Genomic DNA, 14,544 nt, shown 5'->3' on the forward strand with positions numbered 1-14,544 from the left:
TATAGCACTGATTTGCCTGGCATGGTCTTCTTCCATATCTTTTATTACTTTATCGTTCTTTTCCTTTATGTTCATCAAGCAATACTGCATGGAGTTTATTTCTTCTTTATGATTTGCTTGCATGGTGGCCAACTGATTATTATGATCGAACGTCATGATAGTCATTTCTTCATCCATAGTTAATAACTTGTTTTGCATAGAATTAATTTCGCTATCATGATTAGCTTTCATTGTCGCCATATTTTCCTCTAAGCCTGACATTTTGCTTTGCATGAAACTAATTTCTGTGTCATGATTAGTCTTTATAGCCTCAATTTCTTTAGCATGCTGATTTTGCATAATCTCCATCTCCCTATTACTTTTTTCCAGGTGGGTGCACAAAGTTTTCACATCATTGACGTGATTAGTTTGATTAATCTCCATATTTTTTACCAGCAGCATTAGTTCTTGTATAATTTGCCTTTGATCTTCCTTTTCATTGTCATTTGTCCTTGCTTTTCCACTATCATGGATTTGATCTGCAATGGTACAAGTGGATGGCACATTCTGATCTTGAAATCTTTCGTCGACAGCTGGACCTTTTATAAGATTACTTTCTTTCTTTTGCACAATTTTAGGGGCACAAGGCGAGCTGTTTGGATCACCATATCTATCTTTAAAAGCATTGACAATGTCTTGTAAAGAAGTGAAAGAATCCTTAGGAAAATTGTTAAACCAATTCAAAGCATCACCCTCTAAAGAAAAGACAAAAAGACGCATTTTGATATCTTCATGATTAAACTGAGGGGGTCTACAATATATGATCATTATACGAGTAAACAAGCCTAGATGCCTTTTAACAACAATTGAATCACCACCCGAGAACACAGGTAATTTAGAAATGGCCTCCTCCGGAAAGTCATGGAGATGGTCAGTAAAATGACATGGTTTAAATGAATAATCCATGATGAATAATAAGGGATCAAATGGATGATAGATTGAGATCTCTGCTCAAGAAAATCAATAGATGAAAGGAGTGGAGTCGCCACTTGAACAATGAATCTGATTCTAAGATCCAGAAAGCAACCAACAAGTAGATATGAGGGAGGCTTCTTGTCTGGGAAAAATGAGAAAATGGAGTCGCCACCCAAACAAGAAACAAATCGAAGAGAAGCTGCTGATATGACGAAAGATAAGGTGATGAAAGAGATCCAAATGATGCCAAAAAAATGCTGAATCTGCCAGCTCAAATGAGAGATGAGAAAGATGAAAGATGATGAAAAATGAGAAGATGAATGTCGAATAAACCAAGGACAGAAAAAACTCTTTCCCTGGCAACGGCGCCAAAAAAATGTTGGCGTTGCCGGGGCTAGATGAAAAGATAAGAAATGAGAAGGATGATTGTCGTTGAAACGCAGAGAATAAAATGTCCCCGGCAACGGCGCCAAAAAATGTTGGCGTTGCCGGCTCAAACGAATGATAGAAAGATGCACGATGAATGATAAAAAGTCGTTGAAATACCGAGAATAAAGTGTCCCCGACAACGGCGCCAAAAAAGGAGTCAGATGTTGACCACTATAGGTCAACTGCCCATAGTAGGACACCCCCTTTTTCTTTGCAAAAAGGGGTAGCGCTCGATCGACATGTCCGTGCCATCCTGCTGTCATCAGCAGCTTGATCATTTTAATTGTAAACCCAGTCTGCATGTATAGATTGTAAATAATCTTAGCAGATATGAGTCGTGTATGTAAATTGCCTGGGTGGACCTAACTTTCTAGTGATAATCTACGTCCCGGAAGGTTTTTTGTCTCACCGATCCATGATCGGCAGAGTTTTCCTTCAGCCTGACCCCAAAGCCGGGATGGATTTTGTCATTAGAATTTTAGGAGAATCCTAGTGTGTTAATCTGCTAGATTATAGTTGTGTCACAGAACTGGGTGGTTTCTGAGGGTCTATGTTAAATGGGTTTTTCCCCTTAAGATGTAAAATTGTAAAAGTCATGATGTAAAGTGTCTTGAGGGTTAGAAAATGTTTTAATCCCCTCATGAGTCCTAAGTCCTAGGTCCTAGGTGATTTTTCCAAAGGCTAAGTTCGAGGATCCATTTAAAAATAAATTAAAATTTGAAAAAAAATTTAAATAAATAACTGAAAATTTAAAACAAATAATAAAATAATAAAATAAATAAAAAAATAAAAAAGAAAATAAAAATAATAATAAAAGATTATAAAATAAAGCAAAAAACCTAAAAATAATAAAATAATAATTTTTTAATAAATTAACAAATTCGACGGATGAGATTAAGAGATGTCTTGATCCTCATCGATGGTCGAGATCATTTCATCATGGATCACTCGAACTAGCCGTTGGGATTTTTTCCTTTAAATAGGGTCCTAGGGGGTCATTTGAGATCATTGGATCTGTGAGTCTTGTGCTGAAGAAGCTCTCTTGTAGTTCATTTTTTTCTTGTGCAATAAAGAAGACTTTGGGGTTAAAAATCTTGTTGGTGTTACTCTTCTGAAAATGCTGTAAGATTGTTCTATTTTTTCTACATAATTTCATTTTCAGCCATTGATGATAGCTTAATGAAGATTGATCTGGTGGTGAATTGGATGAGGAGAGGAGATGGTAGGGGAGGGTTTCGTTACTGAAACCCTAGGCCCTAGGCCTAGGTAGAGCAGACTGCACCAGGCGACACGCAGGTACGGCGTTGGCAGCTGGCGTCAGTACAGCATTCAGCGTGGGAGGCAGTCGATGGCGACAGCTAGGAAAGGAAACCCTCTTTTCAACCAGCGGTTTGGCGCTTGTGTTTTTCCTGGTCACGGGGGCGGTTTCAAGACTTTTTACCTTTCAGTAATTTTCGAGGAGATTTTCACTGTTCTGGACAGCTGCTACCCTACGAGCACAAGTTGTAAGCGGTTTGCTCAGCGTCGGTCTCGGGCTGTGGTTGAAAGACTTTATTCTCGGTGTTATCAAAAACCATGGTAAACTCGAGTGAAGCTTTGGAGTTGGAACCCTCGCCGGAAGACCTGATAACCGTTTGGGGAAGGGAGTTCGCTGCACAGGCTCTCGGTGAGTCTTTTGGAAAGAAAAAAGGAAGGTCAGGAGCTGATGCGGGTGTGGGGGATATAACCAGTGTCCCAAGTTTTGTCGAAGTGCTGCCGGAAACAAGCTGGGACCTGTCGGGGCTGTTGGGAATTCCTGGGAAAGATTCTGCGAATGACCCCCCCTTAGATGCGAAGCCATCCTGTGAAGTTAAGGGCGCAAATCCGCTATCTGGTAAGTTTCTTTCTCCATCCAAAGTTTTCTCCCCATCTGGGGGTTTGGAAGATATCATAAATTCGGTTCAAAACGTTGGCGTCTGGAGGCCTGTTGGGGGGTTAAAATCCTCCGTGAATGATTCTGGGAAGAGACCACAGCAGGGTGCGATCATCAGGGATCTGTTCCCTAAGGTTTCGGATCAGGGTTTCTCGGGGCCGAATGTAGGGGAAGCGGCCAGAGAAACCAGGCACATTTCGGGTGAGGGTATTGACTTATCTCATGATCAAGCCGGGAAAGGGAAGGATGGCAGTCCGATTGAGGGGTTGGTCGAGACCCAGTCAAGGATCGAACATGCTGAAGGTGCGGTTGATGGAGGCCGAAGAAGGGTGGAAGAGCAAACACAGGAGCCTGGAGGCATGTCTGATGCTTCTGAGTTTAGAAGATTAGGGGGGAAGCGAAAGAAATCAAGACCTCTGAAGACAAGGGAATTTGAAGAGGTGGTTCTGGAGATGGATATGCAGGTCGAGGAGGTGTTAGATGTGGATGGGGTCACGCTGGTGGGCAGAATCAGAGGCCAGCCTGTTTCTGGTGTCGCATTTAGGCGCTGGGCGGAGAATCAGTGGGCAGGTTCTATGGCGGCCACATTCAAATCGAATGCTTTGGTCAAGGGTTGGTTCATGATCAAATTCGACTGTAAAGAGGCCATGGAGTGGGTCGAAGGTCAGAATTGGGCATATGGAAACAGGCCGGTGTTCTTCAAAAGGTGGACGCCTCTCTTTGATGCTGAAACAGAGAGGATGGACGAATTTCCAGTCTGGGTAAGAATTCCAAATCTGCCCCCATACCTCTGGGCGGATTCGGTGTTCAGGTCAATTGGGAATGTGTTGGGGACTTATTTGGACGCAGATAGATCATACTTGCAAACTTTTGAGAAAAGGGTGGCTCGGATACTGGTTAAGCTCAATCCGAAGGAAGGCCTTGCAAAAACCATTCCTCTACGCTACAAGGAGTACAGAATTGAGCAAAAACTTGACTACGAACATCTTCCGTTTCGTTGCCATTGTTGCCATGAATATGGTCACTTGGCGCGCGATTGCCCGCTGGGAAGAAGAAGGAGAAGGATTCAAAAGGAGCCAGAGGGATGGGACGAGCATAATAGGCAGGAGGAGGTTCAGGCAGAGGAACCAGTGCGCGCGGGGAACCAAGGGGAGGATATGCCGCATCAGTCGGTGGTAGAATTATCAAAGGAGGAAGAAGTTACGATGGGTCCTGCAACCTGCCAGCCGATGGAAGCCATTTCAATGGAGCCGCCGACGGTCGAAAATGCCTGCAATCAATCGGGTATGCCGTCTACTGTCTTAAAGCACCCTTCTATTATAGATGATTCTTGTATTGGGGGGCTCTCTGTTTTAAACACCTGTAATGATGTGATGAAAAAAATTGATAACCTTTCAATTGAGTCAGTCTCCATAAACCTGGGTGGTGAGGATTTTCCCCCATTAAAATCCAGTGACGATCATGTTTTAGTATCTCGGCCCTATAACCTGAGATCCTCTAGTAAGAAACCGATTATACCTAATGATGTTATGGATCCGGTAGGAGGGTTAGGGATGGAGACCCCAAAATGTCACTCAAAGAAGAGCAGGGGTAGGAAATCGAGATTAACCATTACTCAGGAGAAAGCAATTTTTGATGTTGCTGATGGGAAACAGATGACAATCCCTGGGGCGCTTAGAGCAGCAAAACCCCCTGAGTCGGTTATCAAATGATTTGCCTCTCTTGGAACTGTAGAGGTTTAGCTAGTAAGCCTAAAAAACTAGCTCTCAAAGACCTCATCTCTCGATGCAACCCTGATATTGTTTTTCTCCAGGAGACCTTAGGAAAGAGCATGGATGTTGAAGCAGCTCTGTGCTCCTCTCTTCCGGGATGGGATTTCATGGCTGTAGACGCCTCTGGACACTCGGGAGGTATAGCTATGGGTTTTAAGAGAGGAAAGCTGAAAATGATATCCTCATGGGGATTCCAAAATGTCCTAGGAATGGAGGTTGTATCACAAGAGTTTGATTTCCCTTTGACAATTGTAAATGTCTATGGACCATGTCATGGAAGGGCAATGTTCTGGAATGAGTTTCTCTCTAAGAGTTTGGTCCAGGACAAGAATCTCATCATTGGAGGGGACCTAAACTTTTCTATGGGGACTTCGGAAGCTTGGGGACCGCTTGCAAGGGAGGATCCTTTGACGGACTTCTTTACAAATGCTCTGGTGTCTCATCAGCTGATTGATGTGAACATTATAAAAGCCAAACCTACTTGGAGAAACAGGAGGACTGGGGAGTATAGAATTGCTAAAAGGTTGGATAGGTTCCTCATCAGCGAGAGACTGTCAGCTTTGGTTCCATTATTCAGGCAGTGGGTCGGGGAAGGTGGGAATTCAGATCACTTCCCCATTCTCCTTGAGTTCTCAAAGCCTCCTCATAAACCGGCTTCGCCTTTCAAATTCAATGCCCTCTGGCTCCAGGAGGAATCATTCAAAAAGCTGTTCCATGAAACTTGGAGACACCCGAGGCCTGACCTTGAGGGAAGCAAAGCTGGGAGATTCATGGAAAATTTAAAAAGGCTGAAGAAAGCAACCATTGCTTGGGCATCTGAGAGAAGGAAGAAGCAAGCTGAGGACTTAGTAAGCATTGATGAAGCCTTGAGGGTTCTTGAAGAACCTGAGTCTGATGCCTATTCAACTTTGGAATCTAAAGAGAAAATTTTGGAGTTGGAAAAGAAAAGGGCGAAGATATTACTGGATAAAGAAGAAGAGTGGAGACTGAAAAGCAGAGCTATCTGGTTAAAAGCAGGGGATGAAAACACAAAATTCTTCCACAACTATGCAAAAGGGAGGAGAAATGCAAACACTATTTGGAAGCTGAGGGACTCGGAAGGTAGAGAGGCATCCTCTTTTGAAGATTTGTCTGCTATGGGGAAAGATCATTTTCAGTCCCTTTTTACTGACCCGGGGGTTGTTAATTTACCGGAAATAATCAGAACTGCTCAGGCCTTTCCTCGTTTTGTGGAGGAGGAGGAGGCAGAAGATCTTTTCAGGGAAGTGACAAAAGAGGAGGTTGAGAGTGTTATAAAGTCCATGGCAAAAGACAAAAGTCCTGGTCCTGATGGATGGACTATAGAACTTTTCACTCACTTCTTTGAATCCATTGGGGCAGAACTTGCTGAGGTGGTGGAGGAGTCTAGAATAAAAGGGGAAATTTATGGGCCTTTCAATGCAACTTTCATTGCCCTCATCCCGAAAAAAGAGGATCCTGGCTCTTTCGAAGATTTCAGACCTATATCCCTATGCAACACCATCTACAAGATTATTGCAAAGGTTATCGCGGTCAGATTGAAGCCTATCCTATCCTGCCATATCTCAAAGGAACAGTTTGGGTTTCTGAATGGGAGGCAGATTCATGAGGCTATTGGGGTAGCACAAGAAACAATTCATAGTCTCAGGCAGGCAAATAAAAAAGGAGCAGTGCTCAAAATTGATCTAGCTAAAGCTTATGACAGGGTCAACTGGACTTATCTCAAGTTGCTTTTGATGCACCTTGGTTTTCAAGCAGGCTTCATCAGATGGATCATGGGATGCATTACCAATGTAAATTTTGCTGTACTGATAAATGGAGCTGCTTCCTGTTTCTTCAAAAGCCAAAGAGGACTTCGACAAGGGTGTCCGCTATCCCCTCTGCTCTTTCTTCTTGCGGCAGAAGGTCTAAGTAGACTTATCTCAAAGGCAAAAAGTTCAGGTCTGATCAAAGGTTTGGAGGTTGCTGTAAACCTTTTCATTACCCATTTGCTTTTCGTTGATGACATCTTGTTGTTTACAAATGGGAATATCCCTGAAATATTAGAGCTAAAGTCTTTACTCGATCTGTTTCTAAAAGCAACAGGGCTCAAAGTAAATGATAGAAAGTCCCAGCTGATCTTTGAAGGCTTCAGTAGACAAGAGGAGATTGCAATTGAGGCCCAGCTGCCCTTTAGCACCTGTAATATGGAGCAGCCCTTTAAATACCTTGGATTTTGGCTCAAGCCAACCTCCTACAGGAAGCAAGACTGGAATTGGTTAGTAGCGAAGATTGAACAAAAAATTGCTCACTGGAGCTTCAAGTGGCTGTCGAGGGCTGGAAGATTAACTTTGGTGAACTCAGTGTTGCAGGCCATACCAGTTTTCTGGGCAGCCTTGACATGGATACCCAAAGGAATACTCCACAAAATAAAACAACTTTGCAGCAGATTCCTTTGGTCTGGGTCCAAGGAGGAGACTGTCCTCCCATGGGTAGCATGGGACAAAATCGCAAGGCCAAAAGATTGGGGTGGATGGGGACTCAAAAATCTTGTGGATTTTAGTCAGGCCTTAGCAGCTAAAGCAGGATGGCGAATCATTACCACGGAGAACCTTTGGACGAAGGTGGTAACAAGGAAATACATTGACCCCACCCCGATTGAAGATTGGATAAGGAAGCCTAACAAGAAAGGGAGAAATTGCTCAGTCATTTGGAAAGCCACCACGGAGGCTTTCAAGATAATTGATCGAGGACTGGCATGGAGAGTTGGGAATGGAGAAAGCCTGAGGATCGGCAGAGACCCATGGGTAGGCTGCAGTGAAGATTTTGCCCTCCCCCCGGATCTGATTACTCATCTGGAGGGCATAGGCATAAAAAGTTTAAACCAGATAGCTAATTTGGAGCAGACCTCTATTTGGGGCCAGGCCTGGAAGACTGGAGAGGAAATTGGCCTAAATGCTTATTGGGGAGATGAATGGCAGCGTTATATTCAGGAGCTGAAAAGATCAAATGTCAGAATAATGGATAGGACAGATAATCTGGTTTGGGCACATGCTGAATCAGGACATTACTCCCCAAAGGCCGGCTATACCTTCCTGGTGAAAAATAAAGGGTGGACTCCTCCTGCTTGGTGGTCAAAACCTCTGTTTAAGTTAAAGTGCCCAAAAAAAGCTCGCATTTTTTTCTGGTGTGCTTTAAACCACAAAATCCCCTCCTGGGATGTCCTTCAAGCTCGTTTTAAACAGGGACCAGGCAGATGCCCACTGTGCTGCGCGGATGAAGAAACCATCGATCACCTGTTCCTGATATGCCCGTTCACAAAACAGATTTGGCTAGAGGCGGAAAGGCTACTGAACTCAAAACTAAGATGGGAAGGGGTCGATCTAAATGCATGTTGGGAATACTGGTGGAACCACTTTCAGGAGAGGAATCTGAGGAATTTACCCCCCATCATATGCTGGGGTGTTTGGCTTGCAAGAAATCGCAGCATTTTTAGAGAAAAGCTATCTCCCGTGACTGCTGTGGCCATTCAAAGCATTGCCATTTTTGACAACATTCCTTTGGATGAGGAGCATAATAATCAAAATCAGAGATCAGCACCATGTATCCGGGAAGGGGTTCCGTGGGCATTTTTCGACGGGGCTGCTCAAAATAATACCACGGGTGCCGGGATTTGCATTCACCTCAATAACTCTCACTCCCTTAAGGCTTCGGTTGGAATTGGGACGGGTTCAAATAACTTTGCCGAGCTCTCCGCTTTAAAATTACTGCTTTGTTGGCTTATTCAAAAGAACATCCTCACCATTCAGATTTATGGAGACTCCTTGAATGTTATAAACTGGGTTATTGGGAAGTTCAGATGTCAGAATTATATGCTGCTGCCTCTTTTAGAAGAAATCCAAATTTTAAAACAGAAGTTTAATGTCTTTTTCATTGAACACATATACAGGGAATTCAATGAAGTCGCAGATGGGCTTTCTAAGGCAGGTCTACAACAAGTTATGGGCTCGTGGAGAATAGCTGAACAGATCCAGGAACAGATCCGTGTGTCGGATCTCCCTCCATATTCATAGTTTCATCCTTATGACTCATGCTCTAGTGTTTTTTCTATTGTTGTTCATGAACTGGTAGACATAGGCTAAAATCCTCTATTTTATTACTGCTTTCAGATACATGGATGCTCCGGTTTTGTTGAGCTGTTTGGTTTATGAGTCTTGGTTTCGGATCAGTTGGGTCGTTTTCCTCTTGAAAGGAGGCCCAGCTGGATCTTGGACATCTGGATTAAAATCTCTCTTTTTTGTCTTCGGCTGTCTAGGCCGAGTGTTTTGGTTTATCCTTCTGAGCTGCACGATGTAGGTGCGCTGTTGATCCTCACTAGAGGGGCTGGCCTATTTATTAGGCAGACATTACAGAATGTTAACTCATCTGCATGTAACTTTTTTACTCCTTATAAAAAAGTTCGTTTTTTTCTTTGGAAAAAAATGAAGATTGATCTAGGCACAGGTATCTTGTCTGATCTTTGGGGTTTGAATGATAGTTTAGATTCTGAAATATATTGGCAGGTATCTCCATTTGATCGGGCTTTCACTATTGTTTTCTCCTTCTACATTGATGGTTGATTTTAAGCTGTGCAGGAAATCCCTTTTTCAGATTACCGGGCGTTAGGGGAAGTTCTCAGCTGAACTAGCCAACTCCCGGGTTGTGTTTTCTGAAAGAGCCCAGCCAGTTTTTGATCCCGGGCTTATCATTCGAAATATTTTTATGAATGCATGCAGGGTTTTCTGAAGCGTTTTACATTAAAATCAAATTTTGATAATATTACTGTGATTATTGATAAATTTGGCTTCTTAAGAGCTTTCGGTTTGTAAATACTGTAATTCTTTTGCTGGATCTAGGGTTTTGATTTTGTTTACTGCAATTTTTTTTTTTTGTGATTTTAGGTTAGTTTTAGAGGGTTTTACTTTAAAATTTTGTGTATATCTGTCGGGTTTTGTTTTCTTCTTGCAGGTTACAGACCTGAGACAAGATCTGGAGGAAAAATTAAGTTCTGCAGGGTTATCATTTTGCTGTCCAGGGTTTTGCAGCCTCCAAGCACCCCTGCAGTCGTTACACCAACTTGTATAGATTACGCACAGCAAATTCATTTAAAATTTGCTGATCTGCCCATCAGCGTTTCACTGGTCTCGAACTGCAGAGAATAAAGCGTTTTTGGGGGATATACACTATCCAGGTGATATATGTTGTGTTGAAAAGCTGCATGTTCACCCAGCTGTCATCTGAAAACCTGAAAACACCCACGCTTTTATTCAATCATCACCATCTGATTGCTGGAGGCTGCACAGTGGCGTAAGCGTGAAAAGTTCCTCGCCAGGTAAGAAGATTCGATTTCAATCGAAGTCTTGTAGCTTGGCATCCTCAGGTAACCTCTGAAGCGGTTTTGAATCTACGATCTTTGCTGGCATCGCGTGTTAATACCATCTCGAAGCTGTCAAAACGCCGCCGTCTGGTGTCTGAACCTGCGAAGCCTGCGGATCTAGCAAGTGAGCAATTTCAATTTTTTATATCTACGCCATACCCTTCAGAAGCAGCGTTCGCCTAGCTCGTCATGGTTGTGATTGCAGTCTCAGGTTTTATCTGATCTATCGTTTTGTCTGATTGCAGTAGCATCGTGCGTATAGGGTATCGAAACCATAGCGTGTAGTGTATAGCATATATTTTCCGCGGCTTAATCTTCAGTTTTGTGATATAGATATTCGCGTGGCCAAGTCTTAGTTCTTTTAGATTAGGGTTTTAGTCATATTTTAACATCATTTTTTTAGATTTTAGATTTATTAAATAATTTTTTTATTTTTTTTTTAGATTTTTATTAAATATAAAATCAAAGAAAAAATAAAAGTTTTTATATTTTGATAGCTTATTTTTTAAGCTTTAGCTTTAGTTTAGAAATTTAAATTTTTATTTTAGCTTTATTTTCTTAAGAAAAAAAAAAGAGAAGAAAATTTTCTTTTAAGTATAGATTTAGATCTATCATAAAAGGTATTGTGGGAAATTTTTGCCAGATTCAGTTTTTGTCTCGGGAACTTATCACGTTCTATTTTCTCCTGCTGAGATTAAAATTTTAGATATTTATCATTTTATGCGAGCCTCCACATGAATGATCATCTTGAAGATTAGCTGCATGAATATGATATCTGGTTAATGATTCATAATTGCGTGATTGTTTAAAGCATTTATCTTTCGAAATTTTTTTTTTGCTGGGATATCATTATTGAGCTTTAATCGCTGAATCATTATAAGAGCATTGTGGTTTTACTGGATATCTTGCATTGTTCGATTTATTTGATGATGAATGATTGTTGTTCATGGTTTATATTTCTACAACATCTAGCAAGTAATCGTTTAAACATCAATCTCATAAGGCACTGGTCATTTAACTCAATAAAATCTATTTAGTGCTTGCTCCTTCATGTCTCCCAACCCAACTGGTTCACAGTTGGTTTTCATCATCTCATAGGGTCTACCCCTCTTAGCCACAGGAGACAGGCTTAAACGGAGGGATCGGGGATCAGAGTGACAGCCCCCGGTCTGAGCGTTGTCGTGTCAATTTGTGCGACAACAAGACCATTGAAATCCATGCCCCACTTCTCAAATGGCTCGAAATACACTTGAGGTTGGAGGGGCATCTCATCCTTTTGAGTAGGTTTTCCCATCCTTTGGCACTCATCACATTGTGAAGTATATCTCTAGGCATCCTTGTGAAGGGTTGGCCAAAAGTATCTTGCTTGTAGAATTTTGTAAGTTCTCCTCTTTGCAGCAAAATGGCCCCCACAAGGTCCATCATGGCAAGCTGAGAGGATGTCATAAACTTCATCCTCCCTCATACATCTTCTCAGAATCTGATTAGGCCCCAACTTGAAGAGGTTTCCCCCAATCCAAGTGTAAGAGGCACTCTTTTTGACAATCTTACTTTTCTCCTTTGAAGATAGGTGAGGAGGGAACTGGACAGTAACTAGCAAATTGGCAATTTTGGCGAACCATGGAGATGGAAGTGATATGGAAAATAGACGTCCATCAAGGAGTTGGTCATCTATCACTTTTTCATATGCAGAAAAGGCTAGTCTTAATACAAAATCTACAACAACATTCTCCTTTTCAAGTTTGTCAACAATAGTCAAGTCAAATTGTTGCAATAATAATAACCACCTAATTATGCGAGCATTAACATCTGGTCTATTCATTAAATACTTGATTGCTACATGCTCAGTGTGCACAAAGACTTCACAACCAGTGACGTAATTTCAAAATTTATTTTAAAAATGTACAATGAGGAGGAAATTTTTTTCAGTTATTGTATAGTTTAATTCAACCTTGGACAGATTTTTGCTAATGAAATAAATTGCATACAGGATTCTAGTGCCCAGAGAGACTATTTGTTGTCACACATGGAAAAACTAAATCAGAAGCCAGTACACGCACAATAATTTGACATGAAGAATATAGCAATGTTGTACCAGTATGCCAAAGTACCAATTGGAAGGCACCCCTGGGTCTCCAGCTGGGGGTGTAGACCTGCCAATTCTGGAACAACAACTAAGTATCGAGACTGGCAAAACAGGTGTTGGCCAACGCTCACAAAAGTGGGCCAACCAATGCCCTCGAACTGTATTTCCAGGAGGCACGAAGGAAACTGCAGAAGAAGAAAACTAATGGCCAGACACTCCACACGAGAGTTGAATTGCAGATGGTAGAGGCGTGAGATATATTAGGATGAGAATAATCACCACATGATCCAGGCCTTGATAGACCTGGGAAGGTGGCAAGAATTCAATGCAGTGAACGTAATCGAACATGAGATCAGGTGAATGGAAGCCAGTTCATATGAAGCAGAGTCTCAATGTGTGGAGAGTCAGAAAGACACAATTATGGGGGCATGCTGCCATGTGCCTCAGTCGTTTGACTGGGTGGGCAGTGGCAGCCACCCTGCCCCCCGCTTTGCAACATAGCACCCTATCTAGGAATGTAAGCTCAAAAGTTATTTGAATAATGAATTAATGCTGAAGAGAAGAAAAATTGTGCATGCACAAGATTTGCTTTCTTTTTTCCTGCCTTTTATTGCTTTTCTAAGTTTTTCTGCTGCTTTATTTGGTTAAGGAATTCCACGAGTGTAAATCTAGATCTAATCTATTTACCTAGGCACTGGAAATTTAGAAATCAACATTGATTTGAACAATTTGCTGGGTTGATTTGGAGAGGTTTTAAGTTGAGATTCTTGGTCTGATTTAGACTTGATTCAAGGGTTTGCTTTTGGAATTTCCTGGCCTAGTTTGGAGTAAATTCAAGGTTTGATTTTCAAAAATTTGGAGGTTGTCATAGAGCTGTTTTTCTGCTGTTAGGTGTTTTTTTGGAAATGTCATATTGGGCTATTGGAGCTGCTCTTCTTCATCCCTCGGATGACCCTTTGGTATCTACCAGATATCCAGTTTTCATAACGGGTGAGACTTCCTCATGTTTTAATCCATAGTTATCACCAACCATTTTGTTGAGACTCTTAGATTCAAATAACTGTAAGGTTAGGTTCCTTAGCCTCTCTAACTTTTCTAGGCTTTTCCTTTTCAGCCATCATTCTAACTAGTTTTGCTTGGCCTATCACACTTTAACACATACTTTTCCTATGCTAAAAAACTCCTATCTTCATACGTCATTTTGAGTTCCTACGATAGGAGAATTAGTTTAAATCAACAAGAATAGGAGCATGATGAAAAATGAGTGAGCTTTTTGTAGTATAGACAAGTTAGAGCATCCACCTAAATGAATGCATGGAATCTTCCATTAGTATAACTTATCACTAATTAACAACATATCTTTGTTCAACGGAAAACATATTCCTAACTAGTGATCAATCCCAACATACTGCCACTAGTCTAGGTTGGAAAAAATACAAACCTCAATTAGTATTGCAAGGTCAACAATAAGGTTTGTTACGTATCCAAGAACAAGACCAATAATGCTGCTTGCCACTGATGAAGAGCCAATATCAACATCAATCTGGACATGATAAAATAGACTGATGTTTAGCAACTACTGTCAACAATATTTCTTACAATACAGAATATCCTAGAGTTTGTTTAATTAGAAAGTAGGTGCATACTAGTATTTTCAAAGTCACCATGGTTCATAGGTTCCAGTCCAATATGAGGTTCATCATCATCATTCTAAGACATACAAGCTCATGGTATGGCAAAATATACATTTCAAAATAAAATATACATGGTAGGATAATAGAAAGAAAAGGGGATTAAAATCACAAAATACTCTAGCATTACTTCAAGAAAATGACAAATTTATATGGCAGATACACTAAGTTTAGATAATTATTCCATGGATCATCAAGATTCAAGATTTGGTCAGAAGAAAACACCATCATTATTAGAGCTCAAGTTTAGGAAAATTAAATATTGAATCATGTTTTTCAATATGAAC

General features: G+C 41.3%; 1 protein-coding gene across 2 annotated transcripts in view; it reads right to left on the reverse strand.

The window, feature by feature from the left end:
* LOC149145070 (ENHANCED DISEASE RESISTANCE protein (DUF1336)) overlaps positions 1 to 14,544 on the reverse strand; it is a 483,701-nt gene that overhangs the window by 26,110 nt on the left and 443,047 nt on the right. For both annotated transcript variants that reach the window (XM_089453046.1, XM_089453045.1), the window contains exon 21: positions 14,008 to 14,109. In XM_089453046.1, coding sequence (XP_089309172.1) covers positions 14,008 to 14,109 — 102 coding nt within the window. The remainder of the gene's footprint in view (positions 1 to 14,007; positions 14,110 to 14,544) is intronic.

This window comes from Pinus tabuliformis, chromosome X, assembly GCF_031772625.1.
Source record: "Pinus tabuliformis cultivar Carrire ecotype Pingquan chromosome X, CPIR1, whole genome shotgun sequence".
NCBI classification, from domain to species: Eukaryota; Viridiplantae; Streptophyta; class Pinopsida; order Pinales; family Pinaceae; genus Pinus; species Pinus tabuliformis.